At 34.4% G+C, this 24,059-nt stretch overlaps 1 protein-coding gene across 6 annotated transcripts in view; it reads right to left on the reverse strand.

Moving 5' to 3' along the window:
* Positions 1–3,252: 3,252 nt before the first annotated feature.
* Positions 3,253–24,059, reverse strand: part of LOC132362145 (cadherin-12-like) — a 359,212-nt gene continuing 338,405 nt past the window's right edge. For all 6 annotated transcript variants that reach the window (XM_059916149.1, XM_059916147.1, XM_059916150.1 and 3 more), the window contains 4 exons: positions 15,180–15,301; positions 11,463–11,580; positions 7,337–7,588; positions 3,253–4,431 (listed from right to left, as the gene is read on the reverse strand). In XM_059916149.1, the coding sequence (XP_059772132.1) occupies positions 3,932–4,431; positions 7,337–7,588; positions 11,463–11,580; positions 15,180–15,301 (992 nt within the window). In that variant the 3' untranslated portion in view covers positions 3,253–3,931. The remainder of the gene's footprint in view (positions 4,432–7,336; positions 7,589–11,462; positions 11,581–15,179; positions 15,302–24,059) is intronic.

Below are 24,059 nucleotides of genomic sequence, written 5' to 3' on the forward strand. Positions count from 1 at the left end.
GGAAGTAAACTGATGTTTTTACTGACATTTTATTAATTCTTTTCAGACCTCGCCATATTTTGGGACTCACTTCAAATATAGTAACTGCATATTTACATCTGCTTTTAGGAATTCCTGTTTTAATACAACAGTTACTGAAACTTTTCCAAGGACTTCTAAAATGTCCTCCTCCTAAAGATAAGGAATAACACATCCCTTCTAACGTTTTCTTCATATCACTTGCTTTTCCTCTTTGGCTCAAGATTAGGGCTCTATTTTTAACATTTCTTTCTCTCTCTTCCTATGCACTTCTCTACCATTCCATCTTGATGAAGAATTTTGACAGTTTTTACTTAAGAAGTATTTGTCTGGCTCTCCTGATGTGGAACGTGGTGTGTCAATGTGTAATCAATCACATCCGTACTTCAAAGAATTTTGTGATTCATATTTTGTTTTAAAGATCTCTATGATTCTCATAATTTTATGTAATCAATATGTAAATGAATTAATGGACTTCATGTAAATGTAACTAGAACTTAAGAGTCAAGAAATTTCAGAGGAAACTTAGATAACAACAAGAGCAACAGATTCATTTTACCAAAGAGAATAGATGACAGGAAGCATATTGACGTTTCCAGTTAGTGATAGAATTTGGTATAAAAGCAATTTTAGATTATTTCTAGTGTATCACACCACTAGTTCACTCTTTTGTGTTGATCTAATACTTCTTTGAACACAAAAGTTACATTTTTAAAAAACATATAACATACATATGTTACATAGAATATGTCCACATATATTTCTGTAAAGGTAAACATGCAACGTAATTAAAAAGTTATGCATGATTATTATTAATAGTCAAAATCCCCCATGTAAATTCTAAGGAATTTTTATATTGCTTAACTCTTGAATGAAGGCCAGTTACTGTGATGTTATAAATAAAAAAGAATCTCAAGTTATTTATAAGTATTGAAATATTAGGCCTACTGCTTTCAGTAGTGTGAAAGATAGCCCATAATATTTCCAATATATGAGCACCAAAAGACCTCTTTTCACCTTGTCACTTTTGTGGTTTCCCGTTGTACATGAAATTATTTCCATTCATGGTTTTTGTTTTGCTTTGTTTTGTTTTTTTCACATTGTTTGTTTGTTTGATGTAAATCAAACACTTTTTTGTTTTTTTTTTCTGTTAACATCTGTGTGGTTGTTATGGGCTGAATTGTGTCCCCTAAAATTCATATTTTGAAGTCTTGACCATCAGTACCTCAGAATATGACTATATTTGGAGATAAGGCCTTTAAATAGTTAATTAAGATAAAAAGAGGTCATATGAGTGGACTCAGTATGATTGGTGTCCTTAGAAGAAGAGGAATTAGCCCAGGGGAAAGACCACATGAAGACATGGAGAAATGAGAGCCATGGACAAGCCAAGGACAGAGGCCCTTGGAAGAAACCAACTCTGCAGACTCTTATCTTAGACTTCTAGATTCCAGAACTGCAAGGAAATAAATTTCTGTTTTTTTAAGCCACCCACTCTGGTGGTGCTTTGTTATGGCAGCCATAACAAACTAATGCAGTGGTGTAACAAACATAAAAGATAGAGGTACTAAAAAAAAGATGATTAGTGTGGAGAAAGTAAGATCCACCAATTTCATGTACTTGCTTAGTATCTCAGCTGTGTGGTTTGAAATGACCTGCCCCTCCCAAGTTTTCTTTGTGCTGTCATTGCTTCTGATATGTGAATGCATGCAGAGGCACTCAGATTCTCTAGCAAGGTGCAACATGCAGTAATTCCTGACAAGAATCATTTGGTCAGCTGGAAGTGATTTGCATATTAACCTTCTTCAAAGGGCCTCACATCATGGCATACCCAGTCATATTGCTGGGGAAAACCTAGATGTTGACTTAATTTTTGCTCCAGAGTGGTTATGACATCGTCAGCTTTTTAAAAATTACATAAATATTTCCCAAAGCAAATTATACTGCAAATTATCACACTACATCAAGATTCTATTGAAGTTCCCAGGGATGAGACAAAGGTGAAGTCGAAGTCCTGAGAGGAGGAAAAGGAATTCAACAGTTGTTCTTGGTAAGGATGACAAGGAGAATCTGCAATTATGAGACATAAAAAGAGCGATGGGAAATGCAGATTCAAATGGCCTAATTGCCACAACATAATTATCAGTTATATATTTTGAAGTAAGCATTTAATAATAAATAGGACTGAATATAATTTGCCTATATTATTTATATTTCTAACTGTTTTCCCCATGTGTGAATTTTTGCTTTCACACTTAGCAATACAAATATAATTATAAATATTTCATAAACACAGGTATTGATGATGTCTGCAGAATGGATCTATAAATAACTTTTATTTTTCCTATATATTGTTTTAATATTTCAGTAGTCACTTGTATATTTATAATATTAAGAAAATATATTCTTACCTTATAGTTAGTTACCTGTTTTGTTAAGTGTATTTCTGGATAGTGTAAAGTTCATTTAAAAGTAATGTAATGAGTGTAGCTTACCTGTCTGCTTATAAAATCTAGTATTTCTAGTATTAGAAATCTCATCAAATTAAAAAGTAAAAGTTTTTACAGAGGAGGTTTATGGTATTGTTTATATTAGAATTATTGTAGATGATGCGTAAAGAAGCCACTCTGAGCTCCAATATAATAACGATATTCACAAAGTTGAAATCCATGTTAATAAAATAAATCAACTACCAGATTTTGCATTTGTGTTCACTTTAAGAGTTAGTATTTGGTTTGAATTTTCTGAAGTCCCTGATCTTTCATTTGTTTGGTACTGCTTAATAAATATTTTTAGACATGCTATAAATCCATTCTGTATTATTTGATAAATATTTTATTTTCTTTGTTCATGAAAGAATCACTAGACTGTAAGAAACTCTGAGAAGCTGTATATCAATTTCTCTTCCCCTGTTTAAATCAATGACATTTTTTTTTCCCAAAAAAATGTTTCATGAAAACACAACTTAAATTTTATCTATGACTGAAGACTGCAATGATCTGGTGATTTGCTAAAACCAACCTTCCACCCTTCCACACCCTGGCACAATATTAAAACAAAACTAATATTTATTTTAATGTGGAGCTTCAGCCCTGAGGCCTCTCTTTATAAAGAGGATTTTTTAAAATTTTCTTTTTAAAAATTTTATTTCTTTGGAAAACAATGAATATTTTCATGAACACCTTTAATAGGAACCAATATTAAGATCAAACATTGCTTTTAAAATTTGGGACTTACATATTGAATTTGATATTATCGCATTTATTTCACTTTTCTCAGAGGGTAGGAAAAACAAATGTGTTTTGGCATACAGTTTAAAAAAGAAAAAAAAGAGCATTTTCATTATAAGAAGATGGAGTTCAGAAAGTATTCTTCTTTTTTCCTTAAAAGGAATGAGAAGTCTGCGTGTTGCTATTGCTCCTTGACATAAAGCCAGTGTCTTTGTTTTATGTCCTCTGTGTCTGAATCCCGCAAAGCCATCACAGCAGAGTGTACTCTACACGACTTTAAATAATAAGAGTTTCAATAGGCACTTTAGTGGAATTAAGAAAAATCTAACACTCTTCCACCATGATGCCACATAGCTATCTTCGTTCTAGGTTGTCACGTCAGTAAATTGTATTTAATAGGCCTGAGCTTGTCTCAGTGTGTTTCCAAAATAACAGAACAAAACCAAGCAAGTACACATTTTAGGAATTACCTTGTGTTGGCAGAGTAAACCAAAACTGACAATATGATAAATATAGCAACTTGCTAGAAACCAAATAATCAAAGGAATCTTGTCCTAGAAAGCCTGATATGTGTGTTTGTGTGTGTGGTGTGTGTGTGGTGTGTGTGTAGAAGTGTGATTTCTATTTATGTTCCTTTCTCTTAAATTTCTTTTGTTGGTTGTGTTTTAGCCTTTGCTTCTCCCCTAAGTGACTTTATCAGTGTTATAACTCTCTTCTTCACCAAACATGTCTGCCAAGACTTTAAAGTGCGGTCCCCAGTCTGTTAGATAGGTGTAGTCCTGGTCCGCTTCCATGGTCAGAGACTCTATGGAACTAAGAGAGTCGGCTACTGATCCATCGCCTTCATAGGCATATGTCGCCAATGAATCGTATGGTGGGGCGGTGGGGTCCACATCATTTTCCTGTAGCCTTTGATTAATGAAATCCCTTATGTCTGCGTTATCTTCCACTGGTGGTCTCTGACGAGGCAAACAGAGAGAGTCTGGTTTTATATCCCTGCGAATTTTGTTATCTTCAATCACTTTTGGGTTTCTCAGAGCACCAATGTCGAAAGCCTGGGTGTCCTCCTCCCCACCTCCTTCATCATCATAATGGATAACATTGTCTCTGATGTCTTCTTTAGAGGTCATCAGGGTGTCTTTCTTCTTCTGCCTTCGCAGAGCTACATACAGCACAACTATGGCTAGAACAAGACAAAAATTGCGATATGAGAATATGTCAGCCCATCTCTCCATAAAAAATAAAATTGATCAGGGCTGGCTGAGTGTTTTTAATGGTACCCCATTATTTTCAAAGTAAACATACTGTAATCTATAAGGGTCATATCTATGTTGACTTTTTTTCATTGTTTAAATTCAACTTCATTTTGAAATTGTAGCTAATATGAAACCATAGCAAAATTATTCACAAAAATCAAACAATTGTAGCCTTATATTTAACATGCATTGTATTTAAATATCTCAGTGTCATGTAAAAAGTGTGCGTTACAAAATTTAAAAAGAAAGAAAAGAATGGTTGTTCCAATCATACAGAGAACTGTATAGTATTGAAGTAATAAAACTTGAATATTGTTTGCCCATAGCTAACACTTAGATATTATTCATACCTATATTTCTCAGTTGTTAACATTACTGTATTTATAATGAAATAAACACAAATTACGTGACACTTTTAAATACAATAAACAAGAAAGAGAGAGAGAGAATATAAAATATAAGGGCCTTAGCTTTTCAAATTATGTCAGCTAAGACCACAAATTATTTAAATTTCTGTGTCCTACCATATTGAGATATTTTCCAAACCAAAAGTCTAGTATTCAGGTTACCTTCTTGAAGCAAGATAATATTTTGAAATAGTTAATTTATAGACCCTCACTATTGAATATCTCTTTGTTCCCCATTAACTCACAGCCGTCATTACATCAACAGTGTTTATTTTTTTTCTGGGAGTAAATAAGCACAGGTTCACACCATGAAGTCAGTGCTCAACTTTGCCCGGCATAATACTGCCCCCCTCTCCTCCATAGTGGTGGCAATAGATTGAAAGCCAAAGTGTTTGATTTACCATAACAGAGTCTGGAAGAAAGACTCTTGTCTTAGGATTAGAAAGTAGGAGACTGCATGATGATAAAAGCCCATTTATTCCCTCTTCTTCCAAAATTAAGGAGGAAGACAGAGGAGATATAGGTAGAGCTTCTGTACAATGGGCCTTGCAGAGATGTTTAGCACTCTGCACCCCTTCCAGGCTTTAGGCAAATCTCAGAACTAAAAGCACTATTGTTTGTTCACCCAGAGAGTGTGTGAGAGACTGTAAACCTCACAGAGAAACCCTGCATATGTATAAAATGGCTTTAGAGTATCTATGGCTGAGAAAGAGACTAGTTAGATGTGCTTGAGGGTCAAATAGAAGTTCCCAAGCACCACAAGATTCTCATGCTACCTCTCACCCTAAAAAAGACATTAAAATGGCTAAGAATCTACTGGAATATCTAAAGGAGTATGAGATTGGCTAAGGAGATCAAAGAATAGATGGATTTGTAAGCAGACCCCATGGCAAGACTAAGAGTGTCAACATTCGCAGCTGTGTACTAGCAATCCACAACTAGGAGCAGGGTGGACACTTGGTAAATGTTTGGATGAATGAGTGGCAGATGACAGTATGTGATAATGCTAACCTAAGCAACATGAATTGTTACACTGTAAGAGGGCCAAAGAGGACAAAGACCAGCATCCACAATATGCCAAATCATGCTAGGTGGATACGGAAATACTCTGGGACTCAGACAGCCCCCAAGAGTATGAAAAAGAAGCGCTTGTTTTGAAGTTAAACACCTAATTGATCTTGCTCAACTTCAGGTGTGAGAACACTATTTTGCATCTTCCCTTTTAAAGGGGTTTATATCATCAGCACAAACAGATGTCAGATATAATTTATAATTCTAAATTTTAAGGACATAAAGAATACTTTGTTCTACACATCAAGGTTATTTGCGTGGAATTAATATCTGCATCATGCAAATTGGACCAGAACTCTACCCTCCAAACCAAAATGAGCTTCTGACTCAGAGAATGTTCTTCACAAATTAGTATATAATGCCTTGTACCATGCTTTACACCCTAGTAAGTTTTTAAAATTCTATTTTCTATCCTAGAGATAAAGGTAGGTATGTGCATTTGTCAGAATATTTTGGTTAAATAATAAACATGAATATATAAGCTGATCCCACAGTGCCCAACTGTACTTCTGTTGCAATTTTAATTTAAAGGAATGCTTAGAAAAATAGAAAATCTGTCTTTGCTTTTGTGAATCTGGCAGCGAATGAATAAATGAAATACAGTCAGCTGAACAGAGCTGATGGAAGAGGGAAGCCCCTAAAGTAGGTTTTCATTCTCACAGAGATGTTACAGAATACATTTACTTCAATCCTTTCCCTTTGCTGCACTTCTTGATATTTCACTGTGTTCTGTTCTGTTCTAGTGGGAATGGTTAGAGTTTTTGATGTGAGGAGATCTGAGAAAAGTGGAATAAGAATTGTGTCTGGCCAGCACTTTAGACAGGAAAAAAAATTTGGAGGTGCTTTTACCTTCTACTTCTTTCCTGTTCTTTCTCTTTTCTTTATTTCTTTATCAAACTGGTACTTGACAACTACTGTTCATCTAGTATAATTTTAAAGGTTATACAACACTTTATTAGGCAGCAATAATTACTAGGATGTAAAAAATGAATTTAAAACCGTTGCTGCAAATGAGATATTTGTCATAAAAAAGTTCATCGCAGCAAGTGCCACAAACTGTTATTACTTGAAAATTCCCCAGGGCTTGAACATACTTTTATATTTTTTGATGATGTTATTGATTTATTTCTATTGGTATATTTCCATGTGGAATAAAATAGAAAATTAACACTCATAATATAATTAACTTTAATAATAATTATATAATTCAGTATAGATAGATAGTCTTCCTTCTATCCAAATGTAGCATCTCAATGAAGAAAAACTGATTTACATGCTAAAATGAGGAGTGAGATACACAAAGAAGGGAGGGGGAGAGAGAGAGGGAGAATATGTGATTAATATTGAAACCAACCTAAGAGTATAACAATGCACAGTAGGATTGCAATCAAAGCCCCGGTGCTAAGTCCTACAGGAAGAAAAATTGCTTCCACGTTACAAGACAGGATGGTACCATCAGAGTCACATCTACAAACTCGAATAGTCATTGTGTTTGTGCTGCTCTGGACAGGATAACTGCTGTCTTCTATTACAACAGGGAGGAAATACAACTCTTGCTGCCTGCGGCTGTATCCATTTCTTCGGGTTTCAATGCCAGCTGTGTTGTCTACAAAACATGACATTTATGATAAGATGGTTACCATGAGCATCACTTCAGATCTTCAAGTTGGTATCTGTTAAACAGTAGGAAGCTCTTCTTGAGTCAGCAAAATACATCCATATTTTAATTCTTTCTTTTATCATTATGAAAGCTGCCAAAATGTAATCAAATGTATTCAAAACAATCCTTAGGAAAAGAAGAGACATTAATCTTGTCTGGTGTACGAATTAAATTTTCTATTCAGAAAGAATAGAAAATTGTTTACAAGACAAGAGTATGTTGTGTTGACAGACTATTTTTTATGACATCAAAATCTCACAGAGAAAAAATACTTCAGCGGATGTTTTCTTACATGATTAGAAGAGCCAAGATTACAAAGGATGAGTCAGTATAACATCTTACCTAAGAACCTGTTCTTTAAAATTGACAAATATCAATATAATATTTCAGATAAAGCTTGATTTTTGATGTTTCCCTAATCCATATCTATAATACATATATATGTATATGTGTGAATATATATATATGTTTTTTTCACTTTTGCAAAACATCATAAGAAACATGGAAAGGAAAATAAAATGTGTGAGAAACATCGATTCATTAAAATATTTAAATATCATGAATTATAATAATCATCACTTTAATATAATCACAAAAGTACTTCATTTTAATTTTGATACAATGAATGATACAACATTTACTTGGAATAATCCAAGGCAATAAGAATTTAAAATTTTATATTAGTACAACTAATATTTCTATTGAAAGTGTTATTTTGCATGCACTTGTTCTTTACTTCTTTTATTTCTGTACAGAAAAGTGGAATTTTTGTTTTATTCATAACACTATTTCATTTTTTGAGTCTATTGAAGTCACTCCCAGAAACATTTTGCTGTTTTTTTAGAAATGTACTAATATTTAGTCCACTGTAGCCATACATGATACCCACTTTGGAATCAGGTAAAATAATTTTAGAAAGATATAGTACTCATTAAAATACAAGTATGTCAGAAAAATGTTACTATATCAGTAATATTCCATTCATTCTATTTGTAGATTCTAATTTCAACAATGAAAAATTAAGCACCTTCTCTATACCCATTTCAGTAGGAAGCACAAAACTCAGAAAAGTTTATGTGATAAGATAGAATTTGGCAGGGGAATATCAATTTGTCATTACACAGAGGATATTTTTAAATTGAGAAACAAAATATAAACCTGCCAAATGTCTATTATAATATTCCCACTAAGAGTCAGTGGTGTTAGGCACTTGTGTTGACGGTAGGAATAGAAAAATGGGGACTAGTTGAATCAATATTGAAATCTTCAGCCATTGATGGTTGTATACTTGAGTCTGGGGAAAGGAACAGTCAAGGATTAAAGCCTGAAACCTGGGTGAAAGTGATTAATAGAAATAGGAAGTCAGAGACTCCGGTGTATTTGCACTTAGGGAGCTAAGGGTTTGATATTCTTGAACATGTTATGTCAAAAGGCAGTCTCCCCTTTTTTAAAGATTTATTTTCAACCCAGTATTATAATTGATATGTGACCATATAGAATTCATTATGCTGTCCATGGTGGGAAGAAAAAAGACATATTAAAGCTCATTATCACCCGTAAAATGGTTTCCATCGATTGACAGATAAAGAAAATGCGATATATATTGTATATACACACAATGGAATATTATTCAGCCATAAGAAAGAAGGAAACCCTGCCATTTGTGACTACATGGATGAAGCTGGAGGGTATTATGCTAGTGAAATAGACCAGACAAAGACAAATACTGCATGGTAACACTTATATGCGGAATGTAAGAAAAAAAAAAAAAGCAGAACTCATAGAAATAGAAAGTAGAAAAATGGTTGCCAGGGCCTGGGGGTGGGAGAAATAGGGAGAGGTTGATAAAAGGGTACAAACTATCAGCTATAAGATGAATAAAGTCTGAGGATCTGACATATAGCATGGTGACTGTAATTGATAACACTGCACAGTATAATTGAAATTTGCTAAAAGAATAGAACTTAAATGTTCTCACAAGAAAAAAAAAAGGTGAAAAAAAGTGTCTACCCATTTAAACAAAAAAACTTAAAATTACACTTAAAATATATCAAGATAAAACAGGGGCTATGGTAAATGGCATGAGTGGCAAATGCATGTTCAGATCATGACAAAATACTATACTTTGAGGCAAGATGATCTGATTCATATTATTATGATTAATCATATATAGATTCTCCAGCAAAGATAAAATGGTGCAAAATAGTCAATACTTTCGTTCCTGAATGATGTGACCATCTACTTAGTTACCCAAGCCAATGATCTAGAAGTCGTATTAGTCTTCTTCTTCATCATATTTACATACGGAATCTAGGAGATCTAGAATGAAGCTCTATGTATTCTATCTCCAACCACTCACCTCTATCCTCACAGCCATTACCTTAATCCATTGGATTATCCTAATCCAAGATTCTCTCATCCATTTTCTACAATAGTATCAGAAGTAGTCTTGTATCCTTCTATTGTCTTTTCCAAACTGCATCCAGACTGATTTGCTAAAGTGCCAATCTGAATATGTTAAACACTTGTGTAAACCTTTCAAAGACTTCTCAGGTCATTGGATTTAAGTTATACACTCTTTAAATGACTTGTAGACAGGTTGACCGTATGGTCCAGTTTGACTTGGACAGCCCTATTCTAGGTGTGCTGCTCTAATTAAAATTACAAACACTGTCCACTGCTATTCTCAAACATACTCCAGTTTTCATGATAAAACATGTGGTATCCCTACCTATTAGGCCTTTCATAATTGGGACCTTGTTTCATTCCCAGCCATTCCTCACATTACGTTATTAGATGGCGTAAATCTTATTGAATTTCCTTCTGTGACTCTAATTTCCTTCCCCCAAGTATTTGAAGAAAACTAACTTTAACTTTCTCAGAGCATCCTTTGATTCCTATCAATCATCACCATCATTATATCATCCATCTTATCACTTGTTCATTTGTTCCATAAGCATAGAATCTAGCAAGAATTAGCTTTTTTCTACCCAATATTATGAACTCAGGAGTTTTTATTCCCTATATTATGTCTACAGAAACTTAGAAGAGATAAAATATCCAAAGTCACAGAACAAATAAAGTCAGAGCAACTGATCAGTACTTAGCCTTATTATATCTAATCCAGTGTCCTTTATATTTTTGTAGATTGTAGTAGCAGCAGATGTGATAATATTAGTATTAGTGATAGTAATGGTAGTAGCAGTGGTGGTAGAAATTTAAGTGTAGTTATGATGGCAGAGGTGGTAGCTAAAATTACCTTAAAGGTAATAGGTTTTAGGCATTGTGTTAAAGGATTTGCATACACTATTTTATTTAATAAATAAACCCTGAGGTTAATTTATTTTAACTATGAGGTTGAAATTCTTTAGTATAATTTAATATATCGATAATCTGCCATTAGGTAGTAATGCAGTGGGAGTGAAAACCTATATCATTCTCATTACAAAGCCTGTATTCTTGACCTGCGCCATACCATGTGTTATTCAAAAAAACAGTTACTTGTATGTACAAGCAGTGCATGTAGAACAAATGATATATTTAAAACATGAAAAGTATTCAATTTCCCAGATAGCCTATTGTTTGTTTGACTCATTAAGGGAATGTCCACATTATAAATGGAAGTAATTTGCCTCATTAGATATAGTCTATATAGGTTAACATTTAGCTTACTGCTAGCCATAAAATTTTGTATTTCTTATATATGGATTTCTATATTTTTATGAGCTTGAGTGCTTTTAGGAAGAGCATGGATTTCTACATTTGTGTCCTTTTACAAAGTTGCATGATAAAAGGTAAATTTTTATGTGGTTAAACTTACTTCTGAAGTCCCGAACTGTAAAATTTGGTTTGATGGCAGCTTCAGGTGATAATTTAAAGGAGAATTGCTGCCCAGCAGGTGAAAGATCTCGGTCTGCAGCGCTGACTATCTGAATTATCTGAAACAAAGTTGGGATGAGACTTGAAATCAGTCATCAGTTTCAAAGGGAACTCTACACACCAGGCTAATAAGTTTTTTTAATGAAACATGCAAGTAAACAGAAATGACATTTTTCGAATTCATATCAGTAGGCCAATTATTTACAAATATTTTAATAAACAAATAGCTAAATATTTACAGTTAATAATGGCAGGTACAAGTATAGGGTATGGGCTACTTCCAAATCGATATCTACATAACTAAAAAGGTTAATGACATTGAAAATTCTCACTAATAAGCAAAATAAAATTAAAATGTACTTGCTTGCATTTTAAATTACATGAAATAAATGCTTTCTAACCTGATTATTTAAAAGTCCTTGCAAAGCAAAATTTTAGTATCTTTATGTTTGTGAGAATGAGTTTTATTTTCATAACTAAGTAAAATGATGAGAAAGAGATACACAGGATGTAGATCTGTTTTTGTTGTTATGTTTCCTTTCCCCCAGTGGATAAGATACAAATTGTGTTTTCATAGAATATTTTTTCTTAAGAAGTAAGTATGACCAATCTTGTTTCAAAATTTTTCCTAAATTGTTCCCATAAGTGTGTAATCTAAGTAGTTAAAATTCTGATACTTCAATGAGATGCCCTGAAGAATTTGGAGGTTAACTTCCAAGAGCCAAACTATGAAACTGATAATTCACTATATACGTAAGCAAATCAGAATGGCTTTGAGGTATTTATTAACATATCCAATGGTTTTGCATCAGGAAGAATTTCAGGAAGTGTGTGCCAAAGAGGATAAAAGCAGTGTGCTGCTCAGGTGACCACACTCTTAGACTAAGTTTGAATGTGCCAGGGGAAGACCTTAGATTTCAAGTATGACATCCTGCTCCCAGTGGGCAAAGCCTGCATCCTGTGCTCTTAGATTGATGCCATTAAACATGTCAGTTATTTATCCCTTTTTGTTTTTATTCCATGGTTGAAACCCAGTCTTATGACTATGATCTACCTTCCCATATAGCTGTGTGTGCTCGTAGGCACACACAGAAACACACAGGAACTCACAAATGTATACACTGGGGCTTCTAGTGTCTAGTGCAGTACTAGTACTTTGTATTTTGACAATGGGTCCTCTAATGAGAAATTCAGTTCCCTATTTTAGTGTAAATCAGTCACACAGGATCTATTTAGCCTTTAGAATTGTCATGGATTCAACACCGAAGGCTAAATATGGCAATTTAGTCAAATAATTACCATACAGACCCTGTAAAACTTCAACTTTCCTTCACATGTGCTCAGATTGCTATATCTCACCCATAAAATTTCTTTAAATTATGTGGGGATTAATTTGTGAAGTTCTGTTTTGTTTTGCCTTTGCTATCAACTAGCACAATTATTTACTAAATTAACATCAAAACTTATCAAGAACATAACTTTACAATGGAGAAACATCCTTTAAAACAGCATACGGAGATGAAATTTTTGGTATAAACTGGTACTTATCTGTAATTGACACTTGAGAGTTATTGCCCTAAGTAAAACAACTCCCTTACTTCATTGGTTCATCATGTAAATCACTATTGATTTATATAGCATCATCTTTCTTTTCTCTTACTTCTTTTGAATATAGATAGACACATAGATACATAGCTAATAAGGCATACGTACATATATACATGCATGCATATTCAATTATAGTCCAGAAGAGATAGATAGTTCCTATGCATAGTTTCTAGACAAGGGTCAGGATGGCTGGGGTCAAAAGCAGAAAATGCTCATATACTACATTTCAGACATTTCAGGGTTATGTTTTGTATGGAAATGTGGCCCAAGAGGACACAGAATACCCCACAGGTATTTATTAGAAAAAAAGAGCTTCCAATGTCCACACAGATTCCTTACCACTTTGTCTAAATATAAGAAAATCAAGTTATCTCTAATAACTTCTACTATTCCCAACTTTTTAAACTCTTTAATTTACTGGAAAAACATAGACGCATTAAATAGAGTTCTATTTCCAAAAGGCTTTCACTTAGTGCATTACAAAATTCTGATTGCTGTGAAATAATTAATGTTCCTAAATTACCTAAAAATAAAGGATTGGATTTTTGGGGTGGCAGTAGAAGGCTCTGAAAAGTGGAGAATAGCTAAGTTGTAGAATTTTGGTAAACCTCTTATAACTCTGCAAACAACCAATTCAGGTTATTTATTTATGTAGACATTTATGCAGCATCTACTATTTCAGACAATAAATCAGGCACTAGGTTCACCCCATGTAAATTTTGGATGCATTTAAAGTGATAAAGTATTAAAATTTTAAAAAAATTTATTTCTGTGTCTATTCAAAATTAACGATCCAAATTTATCACTTGGGAAAATATGACTAAGTCATACTGTAATAAAGTTAATACTTTCCCCAAATTATCAAAAGCAGTAATAAAGCAGCACGGTCCACTAGAAGTTCCTGTACTGATGGAAATACTGTAGATCTAAACTAATAAAAATGGTAGCCACTCATCTCATACAGCTACTGAGCACCTGAAGTGGGGCATGTGTGAATGAGAACATTTACTTTAACTTGTATTTAATATTAATTTAATACCTATAAGGCTAGTGAACATCACAGGATTAGAACTATGGGACAAATATTCTATGAAGCAGTAGAAAACATTCAAATTGAAACAAATACTAGATATTAAAAAAGGACCTTTTTCAATAAAGATACCGTTCTAAATATTGAGATATTTCTTCAAGTAAGAATTAAAACTTCAAATTTACTTAAATGAGTAGTTATGCTATTTAAAGGTAATTGAAATAGACAGCAAAGCAAAGCATACTGATGTATTTTTCTTTTGGAACCTAGGTATACAATTTTGGATTAATTATATTCTTGTTTCATATCACACTCTTACCATTTGCTCATGACTGGTTCCTATCATATTATATTATGTTATATTACATTATATTATATCATATCATATTATATATTCACTCATTCATTTTTAATAGTGTAGAAAAAAGCTAGCTACCCACCATGGTCCACATAAACTCTAGGATTTTGACGACAACTGTCATCAACTATATGGTCCTTCCTCATATCCTCTCCCCACCAGAACCTCCCTCCAGAGCAATACGTAATAAGAAAATGTAATTCAGATAGCTTGAATAACCCAGATGCTCTACTCAAGGCCACCAGAGAAAGCTTTCCATTTTTCAAGGGCTTAAGAATTGTTATGCACCCTTTCATAAAAGCATGTGAGCAAAGCAAGAAATACTATAGAAGAATGTAGTCTAAAGTTGCTTGCTTCCTGGATTTAGAGTCACAAGTTCTTTAGAAATTCCACAGTATACAAATGGAAAACAGCAGAATCTGCAATCCTAGAACTTTTAGTTATACAAAGAATATTCACTAGGCCATCATCACTTTATCCCCTGTGGTATTAACTCCACATCCAAAACATACCATTAATTCAAAAGATTTTACTATCTTTTATGGTTTCTTTTATGAAGACATAAGATCCATGTGTGTATATTCATGCAAGGTCATATAACCTAAAACACATGCATATAGTGGGTGTTTATACACTCTTAATTAACAATATTGATAAGATACCTGTCCTGGTTTGGCATTTTCACACACAGCTGTCTCATATGGCACAGATATTTCTGGAGGAAATTCATTGACATCTAGGACATTAATTAATATGTTGACTCTGCTGGTTAATAATGGGTTACCTGTTAAAAATATAAAAGGAGAAAAGATGATTACAAAATCTGATCAGTTATTGCTCTTATAGTAAATAGCATTAACATTTAAAAAAATCAGCATTCATATGGAATCCAAAGGACCTTTCCTTTATGGGAAGCTGAGGCATTGTGCCAAATATAAATGATAAAAAGATGGATTTATATGCAGACACTGCTATATTTAAAACAGATAACCAACAAGGACCTACTGTATAGCACAGGGACCTCTGCTCAATATTCTGTAATAATCTAAATGGTAAAAAAATTTGAAAAAGAATAGATACATGTATATGTATAACTGAATCACTTTGCTGTACACCTGAAACTAACACAACATTGTTAATCAAATATACTCCAGTAAAAACATTTTTTTTAAAATTATAATAAAAAGAGATGAATACTGGCGCTATCAATGTCACGCTGTCAGAGCACCAGCAGTGCACTATACCAGTATTTATCCCTGAAAATCAACACCAAAGTTAAGGTCAAACATTTAGCTGGTATTTCATCACAAGTGTAGCCATCATACCAGGGTTAGTTCACAGGATCAATCTTCACTAATAGTGATATTTTTCACTGGATAAAACATATGCTTTTCTATGTTGTGTCTATAACTTTATTGGGTAGTATCATCTACATATTTAAATAACTCTCTCAAAATGATTCCTCCAAAAAAGGATGATAAACTCCAAGAATGAAGGAGAGACTGCTTTGCATAGACGAAAATTAAAATAAATTTAAGGAAGTAGAAATAAGAGAGAGATTGTGGAAAACTATGACGCACCCTGAAATTACTTGCTGGTGATAAGAAAGGAAAGAATAAACAGCCTTTCCTTCTTGAAGTACCAAAAAAATTAGTTTGAAAAATTATCTCTGCCAAAATTCCATCACAATTTTTAGCCCCAGCTTGTGATATATTACCGGCCTCTCTGTCATTTGCTGAAGAAAACCAGAAATAATTAAACTAATAAGGCATAACATAATGCACATCTTTCAACTTATTTATTTTACCTAATGAAGTTTTACAGATGGATAAAGTGCCCCCAATTGTCGAAGGATCTTGTCCAAAGTCACACATCTAGAGGGATGGGGAGTTAATATTCAAACCCAGGACTATGGAAATCCAAATATTATGTTCATTCCACCAGACCTTTTTAAATGATTGGTTATTGTGTTAGATTCTTCATCTGCAGTGCCACTGAAGATTCATAATGTTAGTATTCTTATAGATCTCTATCTGGATGCTTTTAAAGAATGCATACAAATCTCACCACATGACTGATTCTGACAAGCCTACAATATTCTGCTGTGCTAAAATTTATCTAAAAAAAAAAAAGCACCGTCAGCCGTAGCTTAAGAAATGTTCACATATTCATATATGACACAGTGAAATCCAACATTGTGTACCAGTGCAGGCACAGATAACATAAAGGGAAGAGAAATGGTATATGTTGTAATATGGGTTGTGTTTATAGAAGGTGTGTTGGTAATCTTGGAGAAGGATGCAAAAAATATCTATTTATTCAAAAATTAATATTGGTTACATGGCATTATCTTATCTGGTAGAAAAGGTCTGGTTCAGTTTTTACAAGTTATTTAATCTTTCTGCAGCTCGTGGTATTAATAGGTGCTAATTCATAAGTTTTTAAGTTTGTTGTATTAAATGAGTGTTCTACAGAATGTTAGATTAGTTTTGGTAAATTATCATTACTCTTATCACCAACTGTCATTTGTGGAGATGATCTAGCTCATCTTCTGTTATTGTTATTAAGTATTCATATATCATAAAATACAGATAAAATCAACAGTTTGGTTAAATTAGGTTCACTTTCCTAAACAAACTGTAAATTATCAAAAACTACAGCAAAATCAATGCCTAATACTTCATAATACTTACAATGTACCCATATTCTAAGACACATTTCACAAGTAAGCTCATTTAGGTTTCACAGGCAACTCTAATATAGAGACCATTATTATCCCTTATTGTAGGGGCTTCCCTGGTAGCACAGTGGTTGAGAATCTGCCTGCCAATGCAGGGGACACGGGTTCGAACCCTGGTCTGGGAAGATCCCACACGCCGCGGAGCAACTGGGTCCGTGAGCCACAACTACTGAGCATGCGCGTCTGGAGCCTGTGCTCCGCAACAAGAGAGGCCGCGATAGTGAGAGGCCCGCGCACCGCGATGAAGAGTGGCCCCCGCTTGCCGCAACTAGAGAAAGCCCTCGCACAGCAACGAAGACCCAACACAGCCAAAAATAAATAAATAAATTTATATTATCCCTTATTGTATATGGAACTCTGAAGAACGGAGGGGGAATGTAACTCTTCCAAAAATTCCAAGTTAAAAGTGGTAAGATGGGTTTTGAATCCAAGTGTCCTAGTTTCAAGTCCATGCTCTTAAACTCTATTATATATTAACCTATTCAACTTCTGTACAATGTACAAATCAGCCACTACTTCCTATTTTACTTGGTACATAATTTACAAGTCCCAAGGACATATGAAGAAGAAAGTGTTTTTTTTTCCCTCAGGATTATAGTTTTATTTTAAGTTAGTGTGAGGATGGGGCAAGACTTCTCTCACAATTATGTTTATAGTACAGATTTAATTTTATAATGTATAAATAAGTTATTAATTCAAGCTTATTTTTACCCATGAAAAATTCCCTTTTGGTAGTTTTAAATATAAATCTGCAATATAGATTTGAACATCTGTCCCAATGAGTACTATGGCTCAAAATATGATCAGTATTGTAACATCTTATTATTAAAAGTGTTTCTCAAAGGTGTGCTTTTGGTATTTTAGCTAAGACAAATATTTTGTTGTGTGAGATTTTCCTGTGCACTGTAGGATTTGTAGAAATACTGAATTTTAAATGTCACTAGTCATCACTGTGGAAATTACAAAATAAATGCCCAAACAAGAATAGAGGAAAAACTATAATAACAACAAAGACAAGCTATTCATACTGTCAAAAATGAGTGATGGGTTTATGGGTTTCATTATATAATTCTCTCTTCTACTGCATATTTGTAAAACTTTTTATAGTTAAATGTTTAAAAATGTCACCTTATATTTGTAAATCTGTCTGGGTACATAGTAACATTTCTGTTTGAGAACTACTATACTCAAGTAAGAATTGATCTTTTCCCAAAGTAATATATTTATTAAAGTAATATATATATATATATATATATAAATGTTTTCATTTATAATTCATTAAATGATGTGAAAAAGTAATGACTTATTTCCTTTCTGACTCATCTAATCTTTGAAACAGCAATGATGAAATTTGTTTAAACTTGATTTGGCATGAGCATTATTATCCGAATCTTTGCCAAATTAGAAACTAGTTATCATTGAATACTTAGAAAGTAAATTCAATTATGAACTTTGTAAATATTAAATAACTAAAATCTTACACAATTAATTGCTGTGTTCTTAGTAGTCAAGCCATTTAAACTCCAATTTTCACTGACCCATGTTGCTTATATTGCATAACTAGCTTATTAATAGTTTTAGGCTCAGACAAAATTATCGATAATTAATTCTATTTTTGTCCCTCATGGCTTCAAGAATGTTTTGTTAGATCTTCTTTCTTTATCCTTGGTGATATCTCAATCAAATCCCATAACTTTTTGAGTCAATTTGAGTTAGAACTGCCTTATTAGTAGTATTTTAAAGTATGGCTTAAACTAAGAAAATAAAAAAGATTAAGGCGAAATTATGAAAATCAATAACAAAGGAGCAGTGAAATACCATAAGTGAAATACATATTATAAAATAATATTATAAGTTTATGTCAAAATTTTAGTTAACATAGATGAACTGGACAGATTCCTAGGAAGACATAAATTGTCATAACTGACTGCAAAATTAAAGAGAAAATCTTAATAGACCTAAAACAAGTGGAAAAAATTAAGCTGTAATTAAAAATCTCCCCACCAAGAAAAAGTCATGCCCTCATGGCTTCACTGAGAAAGTCTATCAACTACTTATAGACCACATAATATCAATTCTTTGCAAACCCTCTCAGAAAATAGAGAAAATAGAGGAGAAAACACCAGCTTATTTGTTGTTTCTTAATACCAAAAGTCAATTTAAAACATCAGAAAAAAACCAAAGCATGGACTAATATCACTCATGAAAATAGGTACAAAAATTCCTTAACAAAATATTAGCAAGTTGATGCCAGAAGCTTATTAGAAAACTAATGTATAATGACCAAATAGCATTTATCCTATGGATGAAAGGTTAGTTTAACATCTAATAATAGTCAATGTGATATATCATATTAACAGAAGAAAGAACAAAAAAATCACATAGCCATCTCAATAGACTCAGCATTAGCATTTGACAAAATTTATCCATTCATGATTTTACTAAAAATTCTCAACAAATAATGAATAGAAGGCAACATCTTCAACCTGACATAGTCCATCTATAAGAAAACCATAGCCAGTATCATACTCAATGGTGAAAGACTAAATATTTTCTCTTTAATATTGAGCACATGGCAAGAATGTCTGCTCTGACCACATATTGACCATTGCACTTAAGGGTTTATCCAGTGCAAACAAATAAAAATAAAAATTTAAAAAGTATTCAGATGGAAAAGAAAACGTATTTTTATCAAAAAATGACCAGACCCTGTAGGTAGGAAACCCTAAAGAATCCACAAAACACTTATAGATCAAATCAAGTATATTAAGGCTGTGGGATAAGAGAGCAATATAAAAAATGGCCATTTTATACCTAATATACTAGCAAAGAAGAAACTGACACAGAACTGAGAAAAATTCAATTCACAATAGAATCAAAGATAATAAAATATTTAGGAATAAATTTAGCAAAATAAAGGTAGGACTTATACACTGAAATTCACAAATCATAGGTGAGAGAAATAAAATGGATTGCTGATGGAAAGGATCACTGTCAGAAATACAAAGTTGTATAGTCATTTTGGAAAATACATTGGAATTTTCTTTAAACCTTAAACGTGAACTTATAAGCCAACAACTCCACTCCTAGGTCTCTCCGCAAGAGAATGAAATGAATGGCCACAAAAAGCCTGTCTGCATATGTGCATGGAAATATTATGCGTATAGTCCCAAACTGGGAACAATTCAAATGTCTATCTTTTGGTGAATAGATAAACCGTGGCATATCCATACAATAAAATTCTTCAACAGTAAAAAGGAACAAAACAGTGATACGTGCTACAACAACATGACTGAACCTCAATTACATTATGCTTCATTGATAAGAAAAGAAGACTGACATCACTCCTTACCTGGAGTTTAATTAGCTGCAGAAAGCAAAAAGTTTCAGTGCCTTTGGGTTTCTGAAGTACAAGAGCTATCCGAAGATTCCAGCCCCCAGCTGTCAAGTCTTCCAGACTTCCTGGGGCAGATATTAAGATGAATCCTTTTAGGATTCCTGACCCAGGGCTTCCCTGGTGGCGCAGTAGTTAAGAATCCGCCTGCCAACGCAGGGGACATGGGTTCCAGACTGGGTCTGGGAAGATCTCACATGCTGCGGAGCAACTAAGCCCGTGAGCCGCAACTACTGAGCCTGCGCTCTATAGCCCGCAAGCCACAACTACTGAGCCTGTGTGCCACAACTACTGAAGCCCACGTGCCCTAGAGCCCGTGCTCCGCAACAAGAGAAGCCACTACAATGAGAAGCCTGTGCACCGCAACGAAGAGTAGCCCCCACTCGCCACAACTAGAGAAAGCCCGCACGCGGCAACAAAGACCCAACGCAGCCAGAAATAAATAAAAATAAAATAAATAAATTTATTAAAAAAGAAAAAAAAGAATTCCTGACCCAAAGAAACTCCATTGTAATTTGTTATGCAGCAATAGATAACTAATCCCTGGTGATAAGAAATATTAAAATATATATTAAAAGGAAAGAAGGATTCCAACCATGGGGCTGCAGCTGCGATGGGCTCCGCGGGGCACATCGCCGTTGTGCCAGGAACAGCATTCATTGCCAGGGGCCACGCAGGAACTTTGCCCCAGGGGCCTGTTGCTGGGGGTGCAGCTCCCACTTGCCTCCAGGTCTGCACTTCCAGCAAGGCTTCTACTTCCAAGGAGACTGATGCAGCTATCAGCTCCCACAGTCCCCAGGCCTCCTGGAATGGCGTCACCGCCCTTTGGAACCACATGTCACCCTGTCCTGACTCACAGGGCCTCTGAGCCCGCCTACCTGCCCTCTGTGGCTGTGGGTTGGGACTGGGTTGGGGTCTTCTGGGACAGGGAGCCTGGCCTGGGGGGACTGACTAGCAAGTCCAAGGAGGTTGCTGGCACTTTCTGGAAGTCCCTTTCCCCATCATCGGCAGATGGAGATCACAGCTACTCCCAGGAGTCTCAGCCCAAGTCAGCCCCTGCCTGGGAGCTCCTGACCCCACTTCAAAGCCTGGACCTTGAGAGGGAGCAGGACAGCCGGGGCGTTGTCGGTGGCATCTGCATGGACAAGGTGCGGTCAAGACAGAGGCCGCGTGGGTCTTCGACATCCTGCTCCCCTGCACACAGGCCCACTGCCTGGGGTGCTGGTGCCTTAGCAGAAGGGCTGACAGGTCTTCCCTCTGGACTTCATTAAGCCTGTTCCAGCGTCCAGTCCATTCCAGCTACATCATACCCCACATATACCGGGTGAGCACAGAGGCTGAGAAGAGGCAACTTACCAGGAACTCCAAGACCCAAATCAGCAGGATGGGATGCTTATCAAGCTACTCACAATTTATTCATTAACTATGTACATGTCTATGTGTTCCAGAGAGTATAATAAACCATAGGCATCAAAGAGGTGTAAGATAAAGTCCCTGATACTAAGAAGTTCACACCTGAGAGGATCCCTATACAAATAGATGAAATACAATATAGTCCATGATGTCAGTAAAATAACATTTTCAATGTAAAAATATTTCTTCTTTTTGAATTCCAATTTTGATATGTGATACTAAAATTTTCTGTACATATCTAAAATATAATTTTTATCCAAATTTCAACCATTAGGTGAGAAGCTCATCAAGTGGTTTTAATTTCTGGAGAAAAATCAGATACTAATTAAGGGAAAAAAAAAAAAGCCTGACATCGTTTTGTATGTGATTTTGATAGAGCAATTTTACTGGTTTAAACTACTCCTAAATAGTTTGATTATGATAGTGTACCCATAAGCAGTTGAAAGTTTAAAATAAAATATAAACTATAACAACAAACTTGGATTCTATTATATTTACACATCATATAATAGTGAGAAAAATGGTATCATTTCTAAATTAAGTCCATGAGTATAGTGGTGTTAATGATTATTATTTCCATGTATACAACACATTGAAGGCTTTATGAAATGGTTGAATATTTATAAGTGATTCTTTCTTCAAAGTATGTATTACTTTTCTGTATTACCAGTACTAGTAAAATGTTGCCAATACTAGTATAAATCAAAGTTACCTTTCTTTGAGAATACAAAATATTGATAGTTTCATATAGTTATTCAGGGGAAAAAAAGGGAAATATTAAATGGTAGATAAACTACCTAGTCTCATACATGCAAAGTAATGTATTCATGAAGTGTAAGAGAAAGGCAATTATTTGAGAAAAAATAGGAAAAAATAATGGCTTCAATCCAGAATTGAAACCAATGGTTTTATTTAGTCCTCAGAAGTCAACTACACTCTCTGAGTATGTACATGTCTTCATAGTAACATTAAGCTGTTTTATTTCCACAAATCCATGCTAATATTTAGAGAATTTAGCACACTGGTTCCAACATCAGTATCCATTAGATGACCTGTATCTTGTTTAAAATGGAGATTTCTTGGCAGTAATCCCAGAAATTCTGATTCAGTTATGTCTTGAATGGGGTCCAGGAATACTGTCCCAGGTGATTCTGATTCAGGTAACAATTAAGAAGTTGAAGAACAGTAGTAAAAAAGAAAGGGCCAACCGGCATGCCTATTCTCAGTACATGTGCATATGACTTACAGTGCCCTTTTGAAAAAAGACTGGCCAAATTAGAAAGAAATGTCTACGGCTCAAACACTGCAGAAAATCCAGACTCACCCTTGTCTCTTGATCCTGATGAGGTTAACCTCGGTCACCCAGATGGATACAATGTAACCCAGCCAGTGCAGGTTTACAGGAATGCAGGTCCCTTGCATAACTACCTTCCAGACTCACCAGATGGGGAAAGTTGGAGAAGTGATATATGTCTCTTTGGACATATGTTGAGCTAGGGACATATAGCAGAAACAGCAGAAATGAGGATGGGCTCAAAAACCCACTTAAAAAACTTTGTAATTTCTCCATGTGGTATTTAAGGTTCTGTTTGATAAGGCCTCAGGCTTCCTTTCTTTTCTTTCTTTCTTAAAAATGGAGATATAATTGACATACAACATTATATTAATTTAGGTGTACAACACAATGATCTGATATTTGTGTCGATCTTGAAATGGTTGCCTGAAGCAGGGGTGCGAGGTGTGCAAAAAGTAAATGTGATCAAAGTGTACAGACTTCCAATTATAAAATAAATAAGTCCTAGGGATGTACTGTACAGTATGGTGACTGTACCTAACAATACTGTATTCTAGATGAGAATAGAGAGGAGATCTCATGCTCCCTTTCTGAATGCATTTTCTTTACTCTTCCCTACACATTCTGGGCACCAATTGTACCACCTTACTTGTAATTTCTCATCTGGACATGAGCTTTAATACCTCTCTGCCTTTGCTTAA

This window comes from Balaenoptera ricei, chromosome 3 (assembly GCF_028023285.1).
Source record: "Balaenoptera ricei isolate mBalRic1 chromosome 3, mBalRic1.hap2, whole genome shotgun sequence".
Taxonomy (NCBI): Eukaryota; Metazoa; Chordata; class Mammalia; order Artiodactyla; family Balaenopteridae; genus Balaenoptera; species Balaenoptera ricei.